Source organism: Empidonax traillii, unplaced genomic scaffold (assembly GCF_003031625.1).
Source record: "Empidonax traillii isolate 1590-97213 ecotype Southwest subspecies unplaced genomic scaffold, ASM303162v1 scaffold361:size2146424, whole genome shotgun sequence".
NCBI lineage: Eukaryota > Metazoa > Chordata > Aves > Passeriformes > Tyrannidae > Empidonax > Empidonax traillii.
The window spans coordinates 2109485-2137457 of NW_020955554.1; the positions used below are offsets into that span (position 1 = coordinate 2109485).

Genomic DNA, 27973 nt, shown 5'->3' on the forward strand with positions numbered 1-27973 from the left:
TCTGGTCACCCAGTCCCTCACACAACAAGCCTGTTCCTACAGAACACACAGAGGAAGAAGTTTTCTATGATGGGAACAGCTTCTCCCCTCACACCTCCAAAGTAACATCACAATTAAATACAACATAACGGTGTTCTTTCTAAGCACTAATTTAAATTTTCACTCAGAACTCATAAGCAGGTATTCTTACCCATTAGGTTATACATAGTATGGTTTCTTACCACTTCCAGGGCAGAAGGATATGACCAGCAGCCCTGGGACAGACTTTAGTGTCTGCTCCCAGAGATGAAATAACTGTACAAACCGCCACGTCTGCTCAGTGTTTTTTGAAGGGAGGGGGAAGGAAGGAAATAAGGATGGAAGGAAGGAAGGAAAAGACAAATGGGAACATAGTAAAAAGGGCCTTGCCTTTCTGTTCCATGTTTGTCCATTTGTTATTTTTTCCTGATACATTTTGCCTACTATATTAGAGGCTTCTTCAGTGGAAAGTAATTCCTTACGTGAATTTATCTGAACATTCTGGACTAAACAGACTCTGTCACTGTGTGGCTGCCGCCTCGCAGCCGAGGAAATTAAAGGGTGAGCTCTGAGCATCATCATCAGCCCCAACGCTCTTCAGGTCTCTGAGGCAGTCTGCCAAGATGTCCTGAGGATGCCTCAAGAACACCACTAGAACAGTGATGTTGTCACTGGATCCCTTGTCCTTGGCAGCAGCCACCAGTCTTTCTGCTGCTTTGAGCCCCTCTCCATTGGTCTGCATTAAATGGTCCAGGACCAAGTCTACAACCTCATAGGGCTTGATGGCATCAAAGAATCCATCGCAGGCCAGGAGCAAGTAATCTTCTGAACCAGTCAGCTCAAAGGAATCTCCATCTGCATCCCCAGAGATATAGGGCTTCTGGCATATGTCACCTGAGACAATCGATCAAAATAAAGGCTTTATTACTTCAAACGTAAACAGGTACTTCTTCACCCACCAATTGCTTTTACTGTCCTCAAGGACAGCCAGATCATATTCCAGAGGTACCTGATGCAGATAAGAGTAGTCAAAAGCTATAGAATAATCACGGAAGACCTTTGATTCTTTAAGAACACTTGGAACCTACCTAAATCCAGTGGTTGTTTTAATTTATGCTTTCCTAATTTTGCAGGGAAACTAAAGAAATTATTACTAAGTTTTTTCTCTCAGAAATATATTTGTGCAAGGAGATGGTCAGGCCTTCATTTTGCAGGTATGCCTCTTGTACAGCCTTCAGCATGTCACGAAATAAGATTTTTCTTAGCTATGCAGATATACAGCACAATGACATCAGAATCTGTGTGTAGTTCTTCAGTTCTATATGGACATACTTAGTAAACATGGGTTGCTATCGATCCAAACAGTATTACTGCAATTTTATACTAATTTGCTTCCACTCATACATCATAGTTATCTAGTGTATTGCCCAGGGTTTTTTTCTCTTTTTGTCCTAATCGGTTAATAGCAAAGTAAGCTTATTTAATAAGATTCTGGAATACTAAAATTAAAATACCCTAAATTGCTGGATATGTGTGATTTGAAAGAGAAAGATCCACAGTCAAGGAGAAAGATACATTCACATTAAAGTGAACAACCCCCCCCAAAAAGCAGATATTTGGGCACATAAAGAAGAATAGATAAACACTTATTGCTTCATCCACTTTTACAAATTAAATGCTACACATTTGTTAAACTACTGTAAAACACCACAGTATCAAAGGTATTTATAAGAAGCAAAAAACTTAAAAGAAGAAAAGAATGAGGATTATCATGGCTAGTAAAAGAGAAGAATATCCTATGCTCACGGTAAAACCAATAACATGATGTATCTGCAGGCCATGTAAGTCCTATAGTTCGCCTTATGGGAAAGACAGTAAGAGTTGTTTATTATGTGGTTGATGCTGAGCAAAATACAATTTGCAATCTCAGGTGGTGTATTTCAATCAAATATAATCTGACATTTACTAATTCTGAAGTTTATCTTTATCTTACCAATTGCTCTGGAAACAGCCAAGGTACCATTAACCCGCCAGCAGTCCATGTAGGTTACACAACCACCCAGAGTCTCAATCCGTGCTCTCTCATCCTGAAAAACAGTGGAATACATTTTTTATGCTGTTTCAGCTTCTGTATTTCTACTGTGAATATAGTAAGTGCACAAAGCAGAATCTACCGCAGAAACATGCACTTAGGGTTACTAGAAACAAACTGCTTCTTCCCAACCATTCTAAACTTGGCCACAAAAAAGCAGAATTCTTAATTTTCTGTATTGTCATGATCTTTCCCACATGGATGAATACTCTTTCCTGCCATTTCTTGCCATCCCATACAGCAATTGGGTAAATATATTTGGAATGAAATACAAGATAACTAGGCAAAGTAACAATAGCATTTGCCTTAATACTTCTTTAACTACTCAGTTACTACAAATATTTATGCAATGAGGGCAAAAGGTCATGCAATGCCAGCTAAACTCGCAAGGTTCCCATCCAATTTCATACAATAAAATATCTGGCTATTTAAAACAGATAGGAAATGCAATACACTTTAAGCCAGTTAGGCCAGTAGATTAGTATTAGCTTTTCATTGACAGTACTGCATACTGTGAAAGACTTGCATTATGATAACATTTTAAACAGCAATTAATCTCAAAATAGTAAATTATTTTGAAATAGGCAGATTTAAATTCACATCCACAAACACACAAAAATCCTGTGAAAGTCTTTAATTACGACAAATTTCGAACAGACAGTCTAAGCAGGAACTGAAGTCAGGACTACCAGTACCATCAGCAGTTTGAAGCAGGCAAGGTGTAGGAATCACCCTGTCAAGACACAGGAGTGTATGCAAAAAAAAATAATTGTTGATTCTCCAGATTGTACCATACAACATATGTAATTATGTAAAGCACCAAACACTTAAGCAAGCTTGATTCCAAAAGGTTTCAAAAGAGATTGTGACAACACACACTTAGGAGAAAAATTAACCAGTCAGACTTACTTCTCTTTCTGGTTTGTGGGGTTCCATTAATGTCACAGCTTTCCCTTGCTGCACCAGCATCACCTGTGAGTCCCCCAGCCATGCTATGTGCAGCTTGTTCCCTACAATCAACGCAGATACACCTGTTGTGCCGCTCCGCAGCTTCTACAGAAGGCAACAGGGATGTCTGGTGAACATTCAACATGCCCTACTAGGATATATGGCAATATTGTAAACTTAGGTTTAATCACACTAAATGTAACAGAGTAGACCTGCCAATCTTAATTCAGTTACATGAAAAAAAAGTACAAGATAGTAGACAGAGTTGAAATAAACTATTTATACACATATTTTCTAGCATGCAGGTGGTTAATATGGCCTCCATTATGTTCTTCCTTCTCTGCTATTAATTCCAAAAGTCATCAAGGAGAATAAGAGCTCTATTGTTTAAAACACAGACACAGAAAAGCAAGAGGATCTGAATTTCAGTATTATGAACATTTCGCAAACACACACAGATCTCTCCAATGCCTTTCACATCTTCCACTCTAACACTAGAAACCACAGACACCTTGATCTACATAGATCCCTTTTTCCTTGGGTATTCAAATAAGAATGTCAACAAAAGAAAGAATTAACTGTCCTAGATAAGTGATTCAGACCTTACGGAGATGCTGGTCCCTCTTTTATACCTAATTGACAGATTAACCATGAATACTTCCCTATACTGCCATAATAATAAAAGAGTTCTCAAACTGTGTAATAAACCATCCTTCCATTATATAGATTTGAAGAGAGAATGTTTATCATACCAACTTGATTCAAAGCTGATCAGTAAGTTTAATGAACTGAAGAGTGTGATTTAAATAACAGAACTCTTTTTTCACTTACAACCACCTGTGACACTAATGGTGGCACAGGAAAGAGGAAGACAGTGACCATATTATAAGGAAGAGAGAAATATCTCTTCCAGGTAAGAGGTAGAAAAATAGAACATATAGAGGCTGCGCAATTTAGGCAAAGAGGCAGCAGTGTTCTCTCAAATAATTGGTATGTCAGAAACATTTAAACCACTTTAACACCTCTTTTCAGTTACTCATCTTGAACTTTCAAGCACTGTCATTTTGACTTTCCTCAAAATAAGATATAATTTGATCAAAAAAACCCTTTATATGTAGCATAATTTCATAAAGAAGCCAGTGATTCAAAGAAACTGTATTGCCAGAATTTTCTGGATAATACCACGTTGTCCAACAGTTACTTAAATACAATTGAATTAATCTGTACCCACTCACCTCTCTTTTGGCTTTGAATAGAAACATTTCGTCTGTTTTCTGGAAAGAGCATTTCAAGGCCTCAGCTGGATTCTTAACAATCTCTTCATGCAACCCAACGTTTACATGTAAATGGGTTGCTGAATAATTAGCAGCATCCACTCCACCATGGCCATCAAACACCGCAAAGTAAGCGCGGTCAACATCATCCTTTTGCAGGGAGGAAGAGAGAAGACACAACACATTCATGTTCAAAAACAATACAGCTCATAGACTGGTACTACCAAGCAAAGATTCTTTATTCTGAGCATTCTTTCACACAAACAGCAATTTAAATCCATTTACACATGTACAAAATGGATAAAATGGGTAATTTGCAAGAGAATTACTTTTCTTTGTTTACTGTTAGTCACTTAATGTCCTTGAACATAACCTGGAATTGAAACAGCAGATGGCTGGTTATGTAGTCCTACAGCAGTTTCATTAATTGGTACTTATCGCACTTATTTTCCCCTCTTCTGTTCTTAATGTCATTGAATGGTTTGGGTTGGAAGGGGTCATACAGTCTCATTCCAGCCCCTCTGCCATGGACAGGGACATCTACCACTAGACCAGGTTGCCCTAAACCACATCCAACCTGGCCTTGGACACTTCCAGGGATGGGGCAGCCACAGCTTCTCTGGGCAACCTGTGCCAGGGCCTCCCCACCCTCACAGTAAAGAATTTCTTCTTAACATCTCAAGTGAATATGCACTCTTTCAGTTTAAAACTATTCCCCTTTTTCTTGTCACTACATGCCTTGTAAAAAAAGCCCCTCTCCCATTACCCTTTAGACCCTGGAAGGCGCTCAAAGGTCTCCCCAGAACCTTTTCTTCTCCAGGCTGACCAACCCCAGCTGTCTCAACCTGTCCTCACAGCAGAGGTGCTCCTGCACTCTCATCATCTTTGTGGCCTCCTCTGGACTCACTCCAGTAGGTCCATCTAATTTTTTTGTTGTGGGTCCCAGAGTTGGATGCAGCACTTCAGGTGGGGTGTCACAAAGACAGAGTAGAGGGGCAGAATCCCCTCGCTTGACCTTCTGCTCATGCTGCTTTGGATGCAGCTCAGGGCACGTCCGGCTTTATGAGCTGCAGGTACGCACCACTGGGTCACACTGAGCTTCTCATCAAACACCCCCAGGTCCTTCTCCCCAGGGCGGCTTTCAATAAATATATAAGTTGTGTCAGTCACAAGAACATTGTAACTCCAGGAACATAACATTAGGTGAATTTCCCATCTCCCTGTATCACTTATGACATGAAACCCAAAGTCACAAGATCCTCCCTGTATCACTTCTTTATCAAGAGAGTAGTTGTCCCCCAGCAATGTGAGTCATTAAGTCCCTGCTCCAGCACAGACATGATAAGTAACTTGTGGTAACAAATATTTGCCATTTCACAGGCCATCCATCACTAGGCCATTGTGTTTACAGCAATGTTGAAAAGCCACCCAACTGGCCTCCCCAACCATGTCCAGACTTACTGATAAACCGAAGAGCTGGTTGAACTCTGGGAGCAGAACATGGCGATCCTCCATTTTCCGTCGAGTGTTACGAATGGCGTGGATGGAAACAAGCAGGAACCGCTCAAGGGGTCTCAGTGGTGGCAACTGCTTCTGCCACTCAGAGCAAACATCGCGAAGCTTGTTAAAGAAGCAGCGCTGCAGTGACTCCCCATCCAGCACTGAGAGCACAAAGACAAAACAGTCAGTGCTGTGCCCTGTGTTCCTACATTACCCCATCTTTTGGCCTGTCGTTCCTAAAGTTTCTTTTCTTACAGCTACATGCACACATACAGCACTCTACCTGTACAGGCTCTGCAAGAATTAAAATGGGGTCCTGAGAGGAAGTTGCAATGGAAACCAGTATAACATCAAGGATAATAGCAGCTTCTTTACTTGCTGGTTCTCTTTCAAAACAGGGGCTTATCAAGTAGGTGATTACATTACAAAAATTGTAAAGAGACCCAAAAGTCAATCTGGCATATGAGACATAAACGTTATCATTATGTAAGTAAAATTAATAAGATATAGTGGTAGGAATTCCTCCCTACTGAAAAAAAAAAAAAAAAGGGGGAAATAATCAAGTGGTCATAAAAGCCTTCAAGATGATATTGCTGTTGTCTTGGACACAAGGGTCGAGAAAGCATTAGCCTAGCTTTGGATCGGTTTATGTCCTACTGAACCACTTCCACTGAAACAACAAGGAAGTCTGAGAATGTTTTGCTGAGATCAATAGCTCAACTCATAGTTGAGCTGAACAACTAGAATTTTAAGCTGTTATCTTTAGATTTTTAAATACTCAGGGTTGAAGGAGCTGGGGGGACAGAACACTTCCGCTACTTTCCAGCTCTGTCACTGCAGAGCAGAACTGTACACACTCAGTGGGCATAGCATGAAAAGCTCCAGCCAGACACTCAAGTCCTATTCTGGATAGATCCCAAAGATCAACTATTCCAAACTTACTGTTCATCAGACTGAATGGTTTGGTGTTTTGCATTGTGTCTAGATTTGCAATGCAGTCTCTCTTCAAACAGGTAATAATTAAAGTTTTGTTATCTGAGTAGGAACCCTGACTCAGTGCTAAATCAACTAACTGCAAAATACATTGGAAGGAACACTTATAGAGCAAAAATAATTTGCTGGTCGCTAGTGTGATTCCTAAAGAACTGCAGATTCTGAACTATCTTTCCTATTTCTATGTTGCTTTGATTCCTGCTAATCCTGTTCGCATTAAAGCTTCCTCAGAATTCCTTTTATTACTTTTGGTTCTCAAGCATTTCTTTTTCTCAGCAACGCTGGCTGGCCAGCTTCAGATGCCTCTCTGGGCTTGGAGAATTGAAAGCTTTAAATTTAACACAGATTTTTGATTAGCAATCACTATATATTAACCAAAATTACTTTTGATTAGCTTAATATGCAGGTTCGAATGGGTAAGTTATTAAAACTTGTAAATATTAAATCATGCCATATACAACATAACTAAATAGGACAGCATCTTAGACAGCCTTGTCTACATCTATTAATTTGCTTATTTGTAAATGTCTAGACTAATAATAACCAGAAGTATTTAAGTGTTTAAATGTTAAGCTTGTGAAATCTGACAAAGAATTTAGTACCTTAACAGCAGAAATGCTTCTGCAATATACCAAAAGCAGTGGTACCCATAAAAGAACACACACACACACACACCTTCCTTTTACGTAATTACTTCTCTTTCATTCCAAGAATGCTATTTTTGCCAGACTTATTACTGCAGTGCAGGAAGAGGGAGCCCATACTGTGGTGTAGCACATAGAACATCTTTCTTCCATGTTGTACAGTTAAACTGATGTAAGCAATTATAGGATAGGGAAAACAAGTACAGTAGCTGTTCCTTGCTGGGATTAGGCAATTAGGCAAGTACCTGGACGGTGAGCAGATTTCCATCCTGTTCAATAGGGGAATGCTGAATAGATATTTGATCTAAATGGCAATAGTGACACAGGAACAAATAAACATAAAATAGACAGGAATACATAAAATGGAAATTAAAGATGGTTTCAACCATCAGAATAAGTAAGGCTCTGAGACATTTGTCAACAATGAATAGTGAGAGAGAACCTGGACTACCTGAATATGGAACTCATCCAAGGATTTTCTGACTTTGCCTGTGCTATCTTAAGAGTAGATTCTAATCCTATATCTTTACGGTCTTCAGAGTAAAACAGCAGCATGACTATTCTACTGATGTCCCCAGTATATGGTAACCATACAGGATTCCAGAGACATTAGATGCTTGTGACTGAGAAAATGTCCCTGTCCTGTCAAGCTCATAATTACTCAGTTTTTAAACATTATAATTTCTCTGCCATTCAGATGAGGTTCACTTGGGTTTGCAGGCCCAAGATTTTTGTAAGATCTAGATTCAGAAATTATAATCCTAGACTCACAAATGTGTAGCAGTTCATGTCATGTTACTGCTACAGTTCACCTCAAAGAAAATTACATAGGAGCCAACAGAGAATCCACAGCAGAGTGACTTGCAGGATGCTTCGATGACCAGTTTCAAACTGCTTTGTGAAAACCTCCATGACTATCATATGTGGGTTACAATAGGCTGTTTCTGATTTTCCTACAGAGGCTGAGCGATACGAAGCAAAGATGCACTACTGGAGCATGAAGTCACATCTCAGCAAGATACAGTTCTTTCGGACGTAAGTAGGTGCTTACTATCACTCTTGACAATGCTGTATCTCACCACATGGCTTACAGGCATTGCCACAAACATAATATAGAGCTTCTGGTTATGGAAGATCAGTACCTTGATCCCCTCCAGTCTCCCCTGCGCAAAGCCACGCTCTGGCACTGCTACCTGCATTTCTTTATTATCGTACTGTTGCAGTGATCTGGTCACACTGAACTCGTATTTGCCAGCTCTCCTTTGCAGGCTCTGGGGAACCCTTCCAGCCCTGGACCCTTCCAGTCCCACACCAAGGAGGAAAGCGAGGGTGTGCTGTTTAGACCCCAGACAACCTGATGAGAAGCCAACTCTTGCTATGCAAAGTGCTGGAAACATCCTGAGTCTCTCTAGGCACATGAAGGCCAAAAGCATTAAGGCAAGGGATGGCGTAGTCAGGCTGCAGCAAGGCTTGCTTAACTGTGCTCCCCCTCCTGCCATTTCGGGCTTGGACATGGATGCTGAAACAGGCTCTGGAAAGTGTTGTATCCTGGCCATTGCAGCACTTTGCTTGGAGCATCCTCTGGGGCACACTGAACTGCCTTTCAAACCATTCCAGGGAAATGGAAGGGCCAGTATTTCCCCTTTCGGGACAGAGTAGTTTGTCTAAGGCATCTCTCCTCCATTTCTGTTTTGGCTCTACCTGCACCCTGCTCCATTTAAATTCTTGGCACTGGAACTGAAGGTTTGGAGAAGTCTAATGTTAAACATTTCAGCATGCAAATTCAGGAGGACCATCTGTTACATGAGGCACAAACCCAGTACTCAGTCACTAATGTCTGTTTTCTCTCTAGTTCACTCAGAAGAAAATCCAGGCATCAGGTAGAACACAGAGGTTCTTCTTCCCTCAGCATCCCATCTTTATAGGGAGGGTGGCAAGAGAAGATATCATCAATAAGGACAGTGACTACTGAGAAACTTGCCAAGAAAAAATCTGGAGTTTTAGGATGTTCAAGGTGTGGAGGGGCCAGAAGTCCCAAAATCTGGCTCCCAGGAGAAAAGCAAGATGGTTTATATGGATGAATTTAGGTGTTGGTGTGGCTGCATATCAGCAACTGTGAAGATGCCACTGTCAAAACACAGGAGTCTTAGCTAAAGTCAGCCTACCAATGAGAAAAGGGCACTCTCTTCCTTTTCCAGAAAGCGAACCCACACAATCAGTCCAGGGCTCCAGACATCGTGTTTGCATGTTGCCCACAAAACTAGTACAGCTTCCTTTCATCCCTCAGATACCCAGCAGAAGCAAATAAAGTTCTGCTCACTGCTGCTTACCAGGCAGCCTAACCAAATAATCTCAGAAACATTTCAAAACACTGAGGTCTTCTGACAGACAGCTTCTGGGAAAACCACAGACGGAAAGAGTATACTTACAGGTGAACCTTTCCTCATCTCTTTCTCCCTCTGTTTCCACATTTTGCAGCTTAAACTCAGTCAAGTCTGTTTGGAGAACTTCATCAACTGCAGTATGGATCAACGATGCTGCAAGAAGTGGTGGAACACCTCTGCTGGTAAGAAAAGGAAGGGAAAGCAAAAGAGTGCATTAGTTTAAACTGAGCTACAACCTCACTGTGTATTGCTGGTGACTTCAGAAATTAGAGAATGTTACACATAGTAATTCCAACTTCATTAGTAAACTAGCAGAGGATACCATATGTTCAATATTTATGCATACAAATCTTCAGTAAGATCCTCAGTTAGACAACTGCTTTCTCAAGAATGCAAAGAGGAAGAAGTGTATGAATCATGTTTTCAAACTGTTGCCTCACACTCCAGTCACAGATGGTACCTCCTTCTCCTGGGCTCTCAGATGGGAACTGCTACCTTCAATTCCAGCCTCTGAACACACTTTATTTTTACTCACTACATGGCATTTCTTGTTTGCAGTCCCACAGTATCAAGATCTCTGCATTGTGGTACATTGAAATCTCCAAAAAGGTTACTTAGGACTCCACAAGGAAAGTCTTGCTTAGTGCTAACCTAAACTACAGCCCTCATTGTTCAGTCTCTCCTCCCTGTAAGTTGCCCAAAGAAATCAACCAGGAGGAAGGTGCAAAGAGTCAGCACTGGGGACCAGGACAAGAGACTCCAAGGCTTGTGAGTCAGATGAAGCTTTTAGGTTAGCATCTAGAAGACAATAATGTTACACAATCTACTCACCCTCTCCTGCTTATTGAATGCTTTATTCCAGTTCTTTAGGAGGCACACAATTGCTATAATGCCTTTGAAGCTGTAAACAAGTAAGTCCTATCCAACTTTAAAAGGGGGCTACTAGAAAATAACTCTCTTATATTCACTATATTCCCATGGCAAGCACTAACAACTATGGTACATAACACACATTCCACCCATTTTCTATAAGCACAATGAACATCCATAAAAAGCATTTTATCCATTGTTCCCGGAGTGTTTGATTCCCACAGAATATCAAATTATACAATCAAAGCAAATACCACATTAAGGCACCTGCAGCAAGCCAAGGACAAGATATTGTTTTGCCAGGAAACAGTTAGAAAGTCCTGCATAGAACCAGTTTGCTGCAGAGGATGAAACGGAGGAAGCAACTGGTGTGTGCAGATGTTCCACAGCGATGACTGGTTTGCGTGTGTACAGCAGGGCAGAGAGGGGAAGACTGCGAGGTTTTAGACCCCAGTGACAACAAGCTGAAATGCATTTTGCCATTGTGTTTCTGAAAGAGAGGCCTTGTCACATCCTCCCAGCCCTGTACGAGTACCTCCCATGGCAGCAAACAGAAAGCATTGTGTTAGTCAGCAGGCTGCTAACATAGCCTTGCTTTCTGCTCCGTTCTGTGGCACTGACGACCCCCTTTAATGAGTTATTTCGGTACTTCAAACAGATGGCAATGTGCTCGCAGCCCTTTCAGTGCTGGCTGCAGTCATGTCACATCTAGGGAAAACAGAAAGTGCCTTTTTATTTCTTTTTAAACGCAAATAAGTTTAGGGGAGTCAGTCCCTCTCCTAGCTTAGTTAAAGTAACAATGCCTGCTTATAACTACAGACACTGACAGACAACCTTTTAAAAGGTCAGGCAAGAAGTACATCCAAAAAGGAGTCAGGCAAGAAGTACATCCAAAAAGGAGTCAGGCAAAAAGTACATCCAAAAAGGATATGTCAACTCCCCCCTCCTCCAAAATCCTGCTTCCTAGAAAAAACAGCTTTGCAGGTAAGGTAGAAGCATCCAGAGCATCAAAAATCAGGCCACCACACCTAGGCCAGAGCCTCAACTACAACTAGACTTTTTACAAAAGCTTGAAAAGAACTGACAGACCTCCTGCTGTACTCTCTGCCCGAAGCTCACGGCAGCTTTGAGGACACAGAGCAGTGTAGCAGATGGCAGATTGCACACAGCTGCTCCTCAGCACTGGGAGGAAAGACCTGAGCTCTGTGTCACCTGGTAGAGGATGGCACAAGCCTCTCCAGGACAGACCAAACACCTCTTGTTTATACAAAGCCTTCTGCATTTTTTTTCTGGGGGGGAAGGAAAAGAATTCAGATCCTCCCACCCCAAACAGACAGTTCTCCCACAGTACTGTCATGAAATCTGTTTATAGAAAGAGAAGCACAAGAGATTACCAACTGTATTGGCTAACTATTGATCACTTTCAAATTACAAAAAAAAAAAAAAAAATACATGATGATGTTTCTAGATATTATTACCAAAGTCATGGCAACAAGGCAGCAGTGGTACTGCAGGCCAGAACACCACTGTATGATCATCTGCTCCTCTCAGAGTGTGCATATATGTATATGCATATGTTGGGGAAAAAGACGTGCTATATCTGCTGGCACAAGCTTGTCACATAAATCAGCTGCACCTGCTGTATATTTGACGGATGATACATTTGTGCACTCATTTGCTACAGGGACTCTCTATCACCAGAAGATCACACACGGCACAACTCTGCCAGTAAAGCAAAGTCTGTCACTGTGGACTCTGTGTGTGTTTCTAGCACGTTACAGCCCTACCAGCAGTGGGTTTACAGCAGATCTGCAAATGCCAGCAGTTCTCTAGTAAGTGAAAGATCCTCTCATACTGCCAAAATAATAGCAGGTCACAAGGTCTCTCATAAACAAAAGCTGCTTGTATTCACTATTTTCTCCCCAATCTGCTACTTTTATTTTCCTCTCTCTTTTTATTCTTATAATCAACTACAGAATGTTTCCACTTAAGCAGCATTAGTATTTATTAGAGTAGCACTCACAGTTCCCAGACTGATGGTGACTAGGAAAGTACAAATATATATATATATACACATACACACACACATATATATATATATCTCCATCGAGGAGAGAACATCTGACATCCTAATATGCACAGGAGGTTGTTTCTTGTGTTAATGACATTAGGTCTTTAAAGGAGATGAGCAATATGGAATCAAAACAAATACATAAACAATGCCACACAGAGAATTTCCACCTCTTATGTTTACGTGAAGCAGGGGTTTTCCAGCTTTTCTTATGCAACTATGAGAAGCAGCAGCTTTAGAATCCAGAATCCATCTGTTCAGGCCCTTCAGTTATTACTGGACAGTTTTTATAGAAAATGTGCAAGAGAGTCACCTGCTACTTCCATTTCATTCTCAGCAGGAAGAAAAACCACACAGTGGAACTGGAGAGGTTTAATTCCACAAAAGCCACTTTTCAATTAAGCCCTAAACACGTTGTTTCAAAATTGAGTATTTCTTATTTTGATGCCCAATTCAAACAACAACAGAAAGGGTGTTTCACATATGTTATGAGAGCAAAATATGAAAGCTCTGGAACACAATTTCAGTTTTCCCAGTAGAACCAAAAGAACCAGCAAGCCAACCCTGAAAGTTTTCTCACTGTTATAAAATTGATCTTTTTTTTTTCCCCCCCCCCCAGCATTTCATCAGGTCTTTTCTTTCTTGTATTGCAGGTGTCCCTACACACATGCTTTCTTTTTAAAGGTAAAGTAATTCTTTCACAGAATTACTATTGGGAACATCTTGTAACTGGGAAAACTCCCTGAGCATTTTGAATTAAGAAACACACATTAATACAAAATTAACAGTTTATCCACCCTCTATGTAGTGTCAAAGGCAGGAGAGAGCTTCCAAAATCTTTACTATCCAGACACGTGTACAGTGTGAGCTCATATCATTTCTCCTAAGCTATGTATGATCCTGCCATCAGCTTCAGCAGCAGCAGTGAACAAACCACACACAACAGAACACAAGCTAGTTTTGGTCACCACCCAAAATTACTAGAGCCAGTTTGTTAACCATTTGCCCAATTAACTAATAAATAGCAGAAGTGCCACATTCCTCTTACACATTAACTTTATCAAAGCTAGAAAAAAACTTTAACATTGTTAATCACAAACCAGTGAGAGGGCTGGTGTTCCAAAGCAGGTTGTTTCTGATAAGCCCACATTTGCTTCTGCTACGGAGCACAACTGATTCCATAGAAACTAGGAAGTTTGTTTGCAGGCAATCACACCTGACATTCACTGTCTTGTCTGAACTGAACGGTGACACTGCAAACATGTTCCCAGCAATGAGAAGTATTAATACATTACACTAAATAGTACAAATTAGGAATAAGGAAGTATTTATTAAAAGCAGGGATCACAGTAGACAGGGGATTAGTAGTTTTCACAGACAAAAGGACTAAAGAGAGTTTTAAGAAGAGATTGGGCAAATAAGAAGCAAGGTAAGATTTTCTTTTCTCCCTCCTCATGCCTACATCATATACAAACATCAAAATATCAGAATTGCTGAATTAACTACTCTAAAAGAAGGGAAATGCTGAAAATAAAGATGCTAGGACCACACCTTGGGTGTGAGTGCTACAGTGTAAAACTGACACAAAACAGGATGCTGAGGCAACACGGCAGATCCTTTGGGAGAGGGCAGAACCGGAAGCTCAAGTCTCCCAACTGTTTGTTATTGTAGCAAAGCTCCTCAAACAGGAAGGCTGCAGGAGTTTTACATTGTTCCTTGGATATGTCACAGGATGGCCATACAAGTTTCAGGTCATATCAAGGGGAAGAAGAAATTTCTATATTTGGGGGTCTGATTTTACCTCATGTTCTGTTCCAGTGCAAGTCAGGAATGTTTCAGGTTGATTTCTAAAGCTTTGTAAGTAACTAATGGACTACTCATTCACATCGCTCTGTTTCCACAGACTGTTGGAACACACAGCTCTTACCCAAAAGTGTATGTTAATTAAAATTCTGCAAAACAAGATCACTAAACCTGCCCTGATTCTTCAGAATTTATGTACTGCAGTTAGGAGCAGGCAGTTCCATTGATTTAAATGAATTATTCAAAGTAGAATACTGCAAAGCTTCACCAGATGAGTGATTTAAGCACAAGGCCTGCCAGGGCGCAAAAGAGGTTTGCTCTGTTAGCTGGTGTTTGGCTACGGTAGCTGAGTTTGGAGAAGTTTGTTAAAATAATTAATTTTAGATTAGGACAGGCATTCAGGAGCGTTAGTCTGAGGTATCCAACTGCTTCTATGTTAAGAGATGTGTGTAGCCTTAGAGAAGCAACAGCATTCAGAACTCCTTTTTGGATCTCGATGTTATTCCTTTGCCCATTCTCTTCTCAACAGCAATCCTGAGCAATAGTGGAGGAACAATGTTCCTCATTGCAGAGACACAGAGTTTTGTGCCTTCAAGGAACTGGAAGAACAAGCTAAACATCACCATGTGTTGTCTCATGAGCCAAGGATATTGGCTCAGGCCCTTCAAGGCATGACCCACACATCTGTGCACATGTGAATGAAGTACTTGTCAACACAGAAATGAGAAGCAGAACAGCAAAACTGCGTGTCAAACTTGATTCCCAATAACACTTTGATCTACAGAGAAATCCTTCATCCTTGCTAATCACCACGTAAAATACATTCTGTGATGCTGGAGTGTTAGAGAAATTAAGAAAATACACTGAGGAAATACAAGACAAGCATCAATGCCAGCAGGCAGTGAGGAATATTCAATAACATCTTCATAGCATTAAACTTGCTTAGATCGACACTGTGATATTTGAAGGCGAGTATTTTCCAATGAGCTGCCACCCATGTGTTTGGGATGCTGCTGTCACAGCATGCAACAGCAGATCTCTGGATCTAAACTACAGTGACCTCTCATGAGGTCACTAATCTGGCACCACTTCTGCATCTTCAACAACTTTATACAGACATTTAAATGTCTTCTAAGTGTCATCCCTTCCCTTAATTTTCCCATTTCTTAAAACCTTCAACATCCTTCTTTCTCTTATTCCCTTACTATTCCCTCATCTATTTTATTGAGAATTTGGGGGATTCACATCAACGAAAAAGTTAAATAAACTTTCAAAACTGCATTTTTAGTTGATCCACAGTAGCAAACATGGGAAAGAAAATGTAATCTTTGGCAATTTCTCACACAATCAGACTTCAGTTTTAGTTCCTAATTACACAGTTTATGAGAAGAAGGCTGGCAATTTCAAAACACTGGATTTCTGTCTTGGCCTTAGGCTGCAGCAGTCTTTTGCTCCACACACAAGAACTTAGCCTACCCAACAGGAAAATGCAGCCTTTCTGCATCTGCAAAATGGGGTTTCTCTTTATCACAGGAGTCCAAAACTGAGCTATAATTCTGTGGGCATCCCTATATTTGACACTTCAGGTATGCTACACTATACCCAAACACATGGCTTACAAACACAGAGCTGCCTGTAGTCAGCCATGAGAATTCCTAAAACCACTTTCCATATCTATTTCTTGTTTGTAATACATTTTGTGAAAAGAATGATAAGTATGAAGATTGCTGAATTTATATCCTGCTTTACTTTCTTTAGTTATCTTTCCTTTCCTTTTTTTTTTTTTTTTTTTTTTCCAGCTCAGGACTTGGGCAGCTCCACAAAACAGGCTGTGTAACCTGAACTGGCTGCAGGGCAGGTATGTGAAAAATGCAGCTTCTGACACTGGCAGGCTCTGCTGCGTAAACACCAGGAGTGAAAGGCAAGGTGAAAGCACTGCAAAACCAGCTCTCCTCTTGTGTTTCCCCTTGTTGCTGTGCCCACTAAGAGAACAACAGAATGTTAACAGATACGTAACTCAGAAATACTGATTTTTAAATCACTACATTTGTTGGATAACATATCCCATAACTCTACAGCTTCATACCCTCCTCTCTTAAGGAACTGTAGAAAACATCAGCCTGGCCCACGTGGCAGAGGGGTTGCCATGTGATAAGTATTTGTTCAAGATGGCATTATCCTGTTCTTTAAAGCATTCACCCAGAACTACTCCTGCTCCACAGAGTTCCAAGATTCAGTACATGCAGTGAATTTGCAGTTTCACTGGGAATGCAACAGCTATGTTTTGTTCAAGAGCAATTTAGTCAAAGCACAACTAACTAATGCAATAATCATCTGTGTCTTTTTAAACTACAGCTTAAAAAAAGCATGTTTTGTATGCATTTCTTATCTCCAGGATTAGGCATGCCATTTAACTGAGTGATATTATGTTCAGAAACATCTCTGTAATATAAAGAAAAGGAGTAACTTGATTGTTTAAGGCAATTTAAACATTTAAAAATCACCTATACACTTTCAACAACAAAAATCTATTTTGATATAACAGGTGGTGTTTACAAACTCACCAAGTGGTAGTTAGAGAGACAAGTAATTCAAACTATGTTTTCTATCTATAAAATTCCACTAGTAACCAGGTAATATTCCCATATACCTAACCAGAACCAGTCTCCCTTTGCTCCCTGACTTCACACCCCCATTACCACAACACTAAGATTCTTTTAGACCATCCACAATCCCTGTTATTGACTCTTACAAACAGATTAATGGAGCAGACTGTGGTAGGAACTTTATAAAACCTGGAATGCACAGGCCCTACTGTTCAAGTGCTTCAGAAAGAGTGAAGAGTATAAGCAGACAAGAGATTGGAGCGAGACAACTTGTTCTCGATGAAGCACTAACTTGCCAAAAGTAAGTCACATCCAAATTCCTAGTAGTGTTAAAGGGTAAACCATTCAGGGTGAAGGTTATAAGAGGTGTCTCCTGAAGTTATGGGATAACAGAGACACTACTGATGAGCAGATGACTGTTCCAGCAGTGGTATGACTACACGTCTGAAGTTCTGAGAAAATATCAACTCGAGAAACCCACACAAGCACATCCTACTCCGCAGGACTCAGGAGGGCCGGGGAGCTTAACAGCCTTGCAGCTGCTTTCCTTCTTACCCCTGACAGCTCTGCGAGGCTGCAGCTCACAGACTCCCTCCCAGACTTTCAAGCAGCCCCACACAGGTGCCCTTAGGGGCTTGAATTCCAGCTATTGGTACTTCCATCACAAGAATCTCTCCATCGCGCTAATTGCAGGCTTGTAGTTGAATCCCTCCTGCACCGGGAGAGAAATATTTTTGAAGCGCATACACAAATAACGTTATAAAGGCACGGGGCCAGGGCGGCAGGCCTGTGACAGAAGCACGTCGTTAAAAGTCACAAAAAGCAAATAAGGAGGGCAGTAATAAATAAACAAATAAGTCCCCAAAGGTAACATTCCCTGAGAGACGCCGGGGGCTCTCCCCAAACCCAGGCGAGCCCCGCGTCAGAAGGAAGCGCCTCCCGCTCCTGCACCTGCTGTGGTGGGTCGGCCCCGCTGCCTCCCGCCCGCTGCCGGCGCTGCCCCCAGGGGAGCACGGCCGGAGCCTCCCGCCAGCACCGCCGCCCCCTCACCTGCCGCCCAAAAGGCTCCTCGCCCGCTCCGCCAGCGCGCCGGGAACCTCGGCCCTGCTCAGGGCGCCGCTCCCCGCGGAGCTCCAGGGCAGCGGCTCGCCCGGGCCCAGCGGGGCCGGGAAGTCCCTGAGGAAGGAGCCGAGAGGAGCGGCGGACGAGCCCGGTGCCCGCGCCATGGCGGCGCCCGCTGAGGCGGCGGGGCGGGGCCGGCGGGCAGCGCTGACGGCCCTCAGGGCCGCGCGGGGCGGGGCCTCCGGGGCGGGGCCAGAAACCCCGTCTGGAACGTGGGGATGGAGCGCGGCACGGGCGGGCGGACGGACGGACGGCCGGCCGGGAGATTTCTCTGAGGACAGCTTCTGGTGCCCCTCTTCCCCTCACCATCTGCCATCAGAGAAGGGCTGAAGGCAGCAGAAGGGAGCAGAAAGGTGTTTCGCAGGGACGCCTCTTCCTCGAGCTCTCCCGATGCTCAGTGCTTACAGAATATACTGAGTTGGAAGGGACCCATCAGGATCATCCACTCCAAGTCCTGGCCCTGTGCAGGACCCCCCAAGAACCATACCATGTGCCTGAGAGCGTTGTCTAAACGCTTCTTGAAGTCAGACAGGCCTGGTGCCTTGGGGAGCCTGTTCCAGTGCACTACCACACTTCAGGGGAAGAAACGATTTTTGATATCCAAACTAAACTTCCCTTGACTCAGCTTCGTGACATTGCCTCAGGTCTGCAATCTGCCAAATCCTGTGAACGGCTCATCCTAAGCACTTGAAATTCCCAGCACTTTATTTCTACTGGGACTAACACTAAGCAGAGATTTTTGTGAGCCAAAGTTTGTCTGCAAATAGCCAAAATAAATTCTTGGAGGAAGAGCAAAGCATTCCTACTCAGCTCAGAAGCCATGAAGAATGACTAATGACAGGTTCCCCACACTTCAGGACCATTTCCAAGCACCACAGAAATCCCAGCTGACAGACAGCCCCAGCAAAAGCAGCAACCTGGGCACACAGGGACATTCAGAGCAGTATCCTGGTGTACCAGAGCAGGCTACAGGAAATAAGAGGACTTGAACTGAATCAGTACAAGCAGCCTGAAAGCCATTATAGTTTAGTCCAAGACCTATGACTCTAAGGCACTAGAGGAAGATGATTTTTAAAACAGGCGTGGTTCTTTCTGAAAAGAAACTCCTTGCTCCAGCCTAAAGGACATGGAAAGACTGTTTTTAACAGAAAAAAACAAAAAAACCCACCCAAAAAAAACCCCAAAACACTACTGAAAAAACTTTTACCTATGGCTTGATCTTTTAAGCAACACTACTAAAACACAGTTCGAGTTGTAACTGCATAAACATTTGATCAGAGGAACAGGCTTGGGGCTGTGGAGTTTGGGCTGTGTTCTCTGGTTCAGTTAATGCACACACAGTAGAGCTGTACATTACTTTGTGGAGACTTGTCTTTCCTCTCTGTCGCCAGTGAATCCCATGTCAGGCTGCACAGTTCGTAATTTGGGAATCACTGCTCAAGGCAGATATTCACCTTCATGTTTATAATTTCCATTTTGTATGTCTCTTGGCATTATTCACTTATGAAGCAGAGGGACAGATTTGAAGACGTGCTCTTGCTATTGCAGATGTAATTTAAAAATCTGACAACTACTAGTCATTTATTATTTTTGAAGACTCAAAGTCAGATGAAGCAAGCCTCATGCCACACATAAAGACTACAGCAGCATAATGCTGATCTTAATCAGGTCTTCTATTCCTGGCACTTGTATTGCTGACAAAGGCCCCAGAAATGACAAAAGAGAGAAATTTCATTTCTTTTCTATCAGCCACAGGTAACAGTCCAGGTAGACTCCTTGAGTGTCCCTATAGTTTGAGAGCTCTCCTTGTATCAATGAATCCCAATCAAAAGCTTAAAGGTTTACTCAGTTACTAATGGATCATCCAGAAAAATCTGTTTTATGAATTAAATCAAGGCATAGAACACTTATGGTGTTTTAACTGTTCTAAGAACAGGAAAGCAGTGAAGATCAAAAACACTTAAAAATGAACTCCAAGAGAAACAAATTTTTGTATGAAGTTTATTTAGTACTGTGTGGCCATTACACAAAGTAAGCAGCCAGAGCTGCCATTTTGTCCTTGGGTTTCTTTGGGTTGACTCTTCCTCCAGGCCTCCGGCCTTTGCCCCTTCCCCGCCCTTGCCTTTTCCCTTGTCCCCCTCGGTGCATGGGGTGTCTCATGGCTGCATGTTTCAGCTCCACCAGATCTTGGAACACAGGGTCACAGAACACACAGCCAGAGTGCTGGGTCTCATCACCAGGTAGAGGAGATTTGGCTTTGTTAAAATCCACATCCACGAGCGCGGCTTCACACAGGTCGCAAGTCTCCGGCGACACCCGCACCTTGTGGGCGTTCTCGAAGAAGTGCACAATGACGTTGCACTTGTTGCAGGCCATCTTCCACTTGGGCCCTGACGTTGAGTCCAGCACCAGGACCCCATTCTCACACTCAACGCACTGCCCAATTCCAAGCATGCTAAGGGAATGCTGGCATGTGGGGTGGGTGCATTCATTACAGCCCATTCCTGGCAGGAAAAGAGTAAAACCATACCACAAGGAACCCATTGCACTACTCACACTACACAGTTTGGAGGAAGTGAGACACAGAAAAACTTAGTATACTGTATGTTTTCAAAATCACTAAAGAATGAAACTGCTCCCAAAATGGCAACTTGCCTCTTCACACATTCAAAATAATACCTTTTTCGAAAATTTCTCCAGGCTTTCAGAGTTGCCAGATACTGCCACCGTACAATACAGGCAGTTTAGACACGAGTGATGAAATCAGTGAAAACTAATTACATTTTCCATTAAACACATGGCTCCTAGCTAACAGCCACTTTATATTTGAACAACTCACTGTTAGTCCAAGACATTTTTAATTAAAAAATGATAATAAAAAAATTGCCGAAAAGCTCCTGTTACTCAGAGCTTCAATGCACTACTTTAAGTAACTTTTCATCTCACAGCTACCGAAATAACTGCAACTTTTACCTCTTCTTATATCCTTCAACAGCTTTTGACACACCATTTATCTCAGTATCATAACTTTCTTGAGACCTGGTCTTCATCTAAAGTCCTACCCAAGCCTACTCCAATTTCAAGGTGTCAGAATCTCAGTGTCTTTCACTGCATGCTGAGTGTTCTGAAGGTCACCTACAGTGCATGTAGGTAAATTAATTTCTTACTTCTTTTATAAAGAAAAAATTGTAAAAAATTAATTAACTGGTAAATTTTGGTGAGTTTGATGTGAATTTTAGGTATCTAGAATCTAATTTGAACAGCACTTCCCTACGAAGCAACACTGGTTTTAGAATTCCTAAAAAGCGAATTGCAGAGACTGTACTTAATTTATTTAAAGTGAGGGTGATATCTGCATGTTTACAGAATTCCTACCTTTTTTCATGTCCCTGAAAGGAGGATGGTTGTAACAATATGGACACAGTGGATAGCTCTTTCCTCTGGATCCAGATGACCACAGCACCAGCTCAAAGTCATCTAGGGGACAACGCAGCTCTTTATAGAGTTTAATGGTACCGTTCTGTGGGAGACTGTAGGTGTCATCACAGTGGGAGCAGTGCAGGCGACTCGGCTTGGCCTGGAAATAGAACACAAGTCTCCTGAACAACTGCAGAGTCAATAGTGTTTACAACTTGCAGTGCATCCAGCTGGAGCTGCTTTCCAACTTGTTTCCCATGGAAAAACTCCATTAGGTATTTTGTTTCAGAAATGCACTTTGAGAACAACATTTTAACCCAAATTCAGTAATAGAAAAGGAGTTTCTACTCAATGCCCCCCCTGCCAGCAAGTGAAATTCAAAGTATGAAGTAAATTTACCTGAATATACTTCATGAAACGATGGCATTTACCACAGCGGGAAAGGGGTTTTCCCGTGGCAGCCAAGGGCGAAAAAGAAACTTCCATCAGTTCATCCATACCTGCAAAAGAAATAATCACATTTATGTTAGAATTCTAGCTCTTAAGAGGAAACCTGAACAAAATCATCTACAAGACCTGTCAAGAAGTCAGAATTATTTTATTCACAATGCCCTTCCTTGTTTATGAAGACATTTTAAACACACAGTGTTTTGCACTGAGCATGCACAAACACTAGGTTCAGTTAGTCTCAAGTTTTCAAAAACTCACCACTACACAGAAGCGAAATAAATTTGCATTAGAGTTTTGGAGACAGGATTCAGTCCATTTCCCTTTGGAGGGCAACTTACTTTGAAACTTCCAGTCCTGGTATGACTTTTCAGAAAGCCTAAAACTCTGAAAGGAACCTAATACATATTTTCTACGCAACAATTAAATAATTGTAGGGAACTCTGCATGTAAACATTTTTACCTGCAATAGAATCCACAAAATAGTGAAATTTCCTTTTGAAAATGTCAAGGGTGTGCTCCAGGACCTGATGATAATTTGCTTTACCCAGAGCTATTAAGTTGAGTTGCTTCTCTACAGCACTGCGGATCGTAGGGAGAACCAATTCTGCATCTAACAGAAAACCAGAGACAGCAGCAATGCAAGGTCAAAAATGGAGGTAGGAAACTGTCATCAAAATAAAGACAAAAGTTTTAATTATTATAGTCTTCGGTTAATAATACTTTCCTGGAGACATCATTTTGAGACAGAAATGCTACTTACACAATGACGACAGCCCTTGAGATAGTGAAAGGAAAAGAAGGCAAGAGGATGGAAAGGGAAGAGCATTTAACTGACCTATTTTGTAATAACCGTGAACCAGAACAATGCCAAGGTTTGTAGGCTTTAGTCTCCGACCACTCTCCACTGTGACATAGTTTCGCTGGCAAATGTTGTTAATGTGGACTGGAATACTGGCATCAGTTCCTGGCACACAAAAGAAAACAACAGATCCATCTTGAACAAAACAGAGTTGTCATCAAATTACTCACTTCTGACTTCTCCAGTTTAATATCAAATTGTAGGGCTCCTAAGACAGCTTACAATTCAGATACTTTCTTACTGTTACCCAACTTCCAGTGCGTAGCTACTCTCTCTCCAGTAACTCTGATGTTCCTTTGCAGTTCTTAGAAGTCTGAAACATATGTCTTAACCTTAATCCTTTCATTTCTTCCAAGGAATTACCATTGGGAAGACACTTATTCTCACGATCATTTATTCTGGAAAAACATGTTGGAGTAAGAGGCTATGTTTGCTCTAACTGGACAAACTTTATAAAAATACCTCAAAGGAAACAAGCCAGATTGATGAAAAGTAGCATTGTGGCAAATTGTATAATAAGATACAGAAGGATTACTGAAGTCAGCAAAGCTGAAGCAAGCTATAAAGACAAGAAATCATTCCTAAGAATGGGGAGGTGCTTCCTTCCAAACACCAGCTCTTTCTGACAGAGAAGTGACAAGGATTTGTTATGAAAGGATACTGCTTTGGCCAGAAACTCCTGAAAATAAGGATAAGAAAGAGAAAGGAGTGTGGGGGAAGAAACAATCTATCATCTGTTGAGAGAAGCTACAGGCAGCTGTGGTTTGAAGGGGAAGAGATTATCACTGCACCTACCCAAATGCATGCTGAGGGGTCATTACTGACAGAGAGGGTGCAGAAGGGCGATTCAGACTCTTTGCACTCTTGGTGGATGTATTACAGGATATATAAGTCTAACAAGTTCCTACCAATGCCATGCTTTTCCATCAGAGTGATCAGTTCTGCTTCTGTCAGGTAATCAGGGGGACTGGTTTGCTTTTCCAGCAACTTTATTTCACCAATTGGAAAAAGATCTCCTTTCTCACAGTGGGGAAGGCTCTCTTCCAACGGGATGCTGTGCCATGGCATAATTTCTGTGAACCCTGGGGGGAAAGAAAGGAACAAACAAAAGCAATGAGAGCTTATCTCCACAGCTTTCAGAAGGTCAAGGTATATGTTTCTAGTTTTAACATGGGCTGCATTTTACAGATCAAAGTTAAGACATGTCTGCCATATCAGGCAGAAAATACATGAGGCCAGTATCGCTCACTACATCACATAACATATAACTTTTGCATGTCTTGAAGCAGTCTGATGCCTGAAAAAAGCAAACACTTTCTACGAACAAAAGCACAGTGCCAGAATGATGGACAGAGTTTCTTAAAAAGAAAACACAAACAGGAAGTCATAATAATGCAATAAGTACTATTAGGCCAGTTTACCATAAAAATCTCAGTACTAGTGCTACATTCTTTTTACAGAGGCCCAAGAAAAAAAATCTGCTTTTGTCTAATTTATCTGCCACAAGGCATTTACTGTCTGCAAAAAGACTGGTCTTCACACTGGTAAATCTTGGCATTAAATCTTTAAGACTACTACATAAAAAATAAGACTCTTCCTATCATAATTGCAGTACGGAAACGAAAACAAGATTTTGTCTCTAGTTTTGAAAGATCAAAAAATGTCTTCAAAATTGCACTTGTTCCCAATGCTTCGCTCTTCTATACTTTCAATGTATTAATGAAAAAAAAATTACAACTGTAGTCAACTACTTACTCCTGATTAGTTTTACCTGGTGAAGTTACCACCTTTCCAACACAGGTGAATCGTTCAGGGCCAATACTGAAGGAAATGGTGGTTTGCAGGTACTTGCAGTCAGCGCTGACAGTGGCAATGAAGTGCCGAGTTATGTACTCATAGAGTCGCCACCCGTCTCCACCTGGGGATTAACAACACCTCAGCCGTGGAACTCCAGTCCTGCAGATTTCTATAAAAGCTACTCTAAAAAGTACCAGTTTCCCACAGGTATCACAGGAAAAACCAGTACCTAAAAGAAAGTAACATTCAAAAGTCTGTCCAGTTCCCCTTTAAAATTTCATGCCTATGTCACAGACAGGAGCTGCAGATGCACTTGCAGAAGAACTGCCAATTTAGCCAGCCCTCTCCCAGTTTTGCGATGTGTTTGAATGAGGGGGCAAAGTAGGAAAAACTTTTCTATTTTTGCTAAAATAAAGACATATGAACAAAACCGAAAATATCTACTGCTTAGTGCCCCTGGAGACCACATTCTAATCTAAATCATAAAATGTGATCCTGGTGGCAACTGACACTCCGGGCAACTTAAAGAGATCATTCTAAAATAATACTTATTAACACTAATGCACATTAATTTGCAAAACAAAGTTTCATTATTCACAATCTCTGTATAGGAATGGAATATTTGAAAGGTTACACTGCTGTGAACAGCTCCCAGTTCTTAGTCCTGTGCTTTGCATGTTTTGTCTTGCTGTGTATAAAGAAAAATGGTCATTCAGGAGCCCATACAATTACTCAAAATTTTAAAGCATCTATTTTTTAACAGAGATAATTTCACCATAGGTATCTGTTTTCTACAATAATCGTAGCTATTCTGAATAAACAATACAATTCATTCACTACACTCCCTTAGAACCTTAAAATCCTCTTTTGAGGGAGCACAGTGTACAAAAAGTCAAATACTATATTTTAATATAAAACCTACAAACCATATAGACTAAATTAAAATGCGGTTGAAGTTTGGCTTACAAGCACAAAAATATAGTAATATTTCAGTACTTGGAAGCTACTACTCTGGGGCAAATTTCTCCTAGAAAAGTAGGCATTAATTGTTTTTTTCTTAGCAATACTATAGTCCTGAGGATCAATTACTAAAGAGCAGAGCAGCTCTGAACTTCACTGTCACCAGAAGTTTAGCTTAGGATCAAGTTTGCTCTCTTCATTTCCTGCCATTCAAAGAATTTTATTTTCTGTTGAAACTCAGTGATTTTCAAACTGGCACCTACACCTCAAGGAACTAATTTCTTCACACAGTGTCCCAACACTACTGAATTTGCCTGTACCTAATTCTGCTTCTGTTGCAGCTCTCATTGGGGTGATGGGAGGATGGTCTCCTGCATCATGGCCTTTTCTTGGACGATTAATGCCTTCTGATAGCAATGCATTTACCTGGGTGAAGAAAGAAATTGCTTACTCTGATCCAATCCTTAACAAGATCTATAAACAAAAGCAACTAGAGATATTTATAATTTCCAAAGGCCTAGAGGTGTTAATACACCAAATAAGATCTATTCTAAACACACACTAGCAAATTATGCTAGTACAAGTTTTGCTTCATGTACTCACAGTTTCTGCCCAGTAAGGATTACTGGCTTGCTGTCTCAGACATCCTTTCAAGTCAAAGTTTTCTGGGTAATGAGTAGTTTCTGTTCGAGGGTAGCTAATATAACCCTGAGTATAAAGACGCTCTGCTATTTGCATGGCATGTTGTGGACCCATTCCTAAGACGGGATAGGACAAAACAAAAATCATCTACACATTCACTGTGATTATGGTTTGCTGCATCTGAAAATATACCTTATCCAAGCACTCAAATAAATCACAGTTTGTCCTTTCTGTATTCTGTCACCTTGATCTTCCTAAACATTTCACTTTTGACAAGCTTTCTAAACTTGATCCTTCTCCCATAATCATAGAATCAGCTGGGTTGGAAAGGAACTCTGAGATCATCAAGTCCAATCCTTGATCCAACACCGCCATGGTTACCAGACCATGGCACTAAGTGCCACATTCAGTCTCATCTTAAAAACCACCGGGGATGGAGAATCCACCACTTCCCTGGGCAGCCCATTCCAATGTCTGATTATTCTCTCTGTAAAGAATTTCTTCCTAATACCTAACCTAAACCTCCCCAGGCAGAGCTTAAGACCATGCCCTCTTGTATTACTGAGAGCTGCCTGGGAGAAGAGACCGACCCCCACCTGGCAACAACCTCCTTTCAGGGAGCTGTAGAGAGTGCTGAGGTCTCCCCTGAGCCTTCTCTTCTCCAGACTAAACAACCCCAGCTCCCTCAGCCTCTCCTCATAGGACTTGTGTACAGTCCCTTCACCAGCCTAATTGCTCTTCTCTGGACCTGCTTCAGCACCTTAATATCCTTCCTGAACTGAGAGGCCCAGAACTGATCTATAATAGGCATATAATGATCTGTAATGATCTAAATGATCTATTATAGGGAGAGGAAAGTATCAAACTATATTTGATATGTCCTTGATTATTTCATTTGTGAAGTCAAAATATTTTGCTTGAAAACAGTGTGAAAATCTAAAGTTTTGCACATACCTAAAGCAGCACTGGCCACTCGTAGCATTTCTACCGTGTTCAGAGCCAGTGGTCTCTGCTTCACCTTCTCTTTTTTACTCACAGATTCTACCTAGAAAACAGCATTTTCCCAGTAAAAGTTCTGAAGTTTCCTAACTGGTAAATGTATAATTTCAATCTTGCCTATAAACATGTATCCTACCTGCCATTGTCTACTCTTGTTGTATGTGCTTTGTTTTCTTAAGACAGAAGCCACCAATATATTTTTACATTAGAAAATCTGACTTGAGGTAATTTTACCAAGTTCCAAAATTAAAGTCCTAAAGATCCTTTGCGCTAGAGACTAACTAGATCAGGTCTACAACTGGGAATGCAGCAAGGCAGCTTATTGCTGTCTTCCCATTTACCTCAGCATACTACAAGGATTTAGTGCTCATGGCCCTAACTATAAGGATCCAGATTTTTAAAAGCTCCAAGCAGTCTTTGAACCTTGACGTCTATATGCTCTGAAATCCAAACACACTGTCAAGCAAATATTGAATAGAGCAGAGCTAGAAGTTAATTGGCTATAAAGACCATACACATGATTA

The 27973-nt window shown here is 41.4% G+C and overlaps 2 protein-coding genes across 3 annotated transcripts in view; both read right to left on the minus strand.

Annotated features, from left to right (window-relative positions):
- Nucleotides 1-408: 408 nt before the first annotated feature.
- On the minus strand, nt 409-18429 carry PPM1F (protein phosphatase, Mg2+/Mn2+ dependent 1F). The gene is made up of 7 exons (XM_027892594.1): nt 18254-18429; nt 9899-10029; nt 5794-5993; nt 4294-4482; nt 3020-3163; nt 2012-2105; nt 409-912 (listed from the first exon to the last, which is right to left on the minus strand). Exons 1-7 carry the CDS (start codon nt 18427-18429, stop codon nt 539-541), a joined length of 1308 nt encoding a protein of 435 aa, XP_027748395.1. The 3' UTR covers nt 409-538.
- A 1883-nt stretch (nt 18430-20312) lies between these two features.
- The window catches only part of TOP3B (DNA topoisomerase III beta), a 15604-nt gene continuing 7943 nt past the window's right edge, over nt 20313-27973 (minus strand). Inside the window, exons 8-17 of one of the 2 annotated variants that reach the window (XM_027892640.1) lie at nt 27405-27495; nt 26412-26566; nt 26129-26234; nt 24823-24969; nt 23960-24133; nt 23028-23156; nt 22653-22802; nt 22142-22242; nt 21701-21902; nt 20313-20829 (exon numbers count right to left, since the gene is read on the minus strand). In XM_027892640.1, coding sequence (XP_027748441.1) covers nt 20348-20829; nt 21701-21902; nt 22142-22242; nt 22653-22802; nt 23028-23156; nt 23960-24133; nt 24823-24969; nt 26129-26234; nt 26412-26566; nt 27405-27495 — 1737 coding nt within the window. In that variant the 3' untranslated portion in view covers nt 20313-20347. The remainder of the gene's footprint in view (nt 20830-21700; nt 21903-22141; nt 22243-22652; nt 22803-23027; nt 23157-23959; nt 24134-24822; nt 24970-26128; nt 26235-26411; nt 26567-27404; nt 27496-27973) is intronic. The other variant, XM_027892641.1, reaches the window with a different exon arrangement.

Bases quoted from the DNA above. Each gene is read 5' to 3' on its own strand.
- PPM1F (XM_027892594.1), bottom strand. From the start codon at position 18,429: ATGGCGCGGGCACCGGGCTCGTCCGCCGCTCCTCTCGGCTCCTTCCTC. The intron at 10,030-18,253 runs GTGAGGGGGCGG...TCTTACCAGCAG, and splicing joins AGGAGCCTTTTGGGCGGCAG to AGGTGTTCCACCACTTCTTG. The intron at 5,994-9,898 runs GTAAGTATACTC...TTGTGCTCTCAG, and splicing joins AGATGAGGAAAGGTTCACCT to TGCTGGATGGGGAGTCACTG.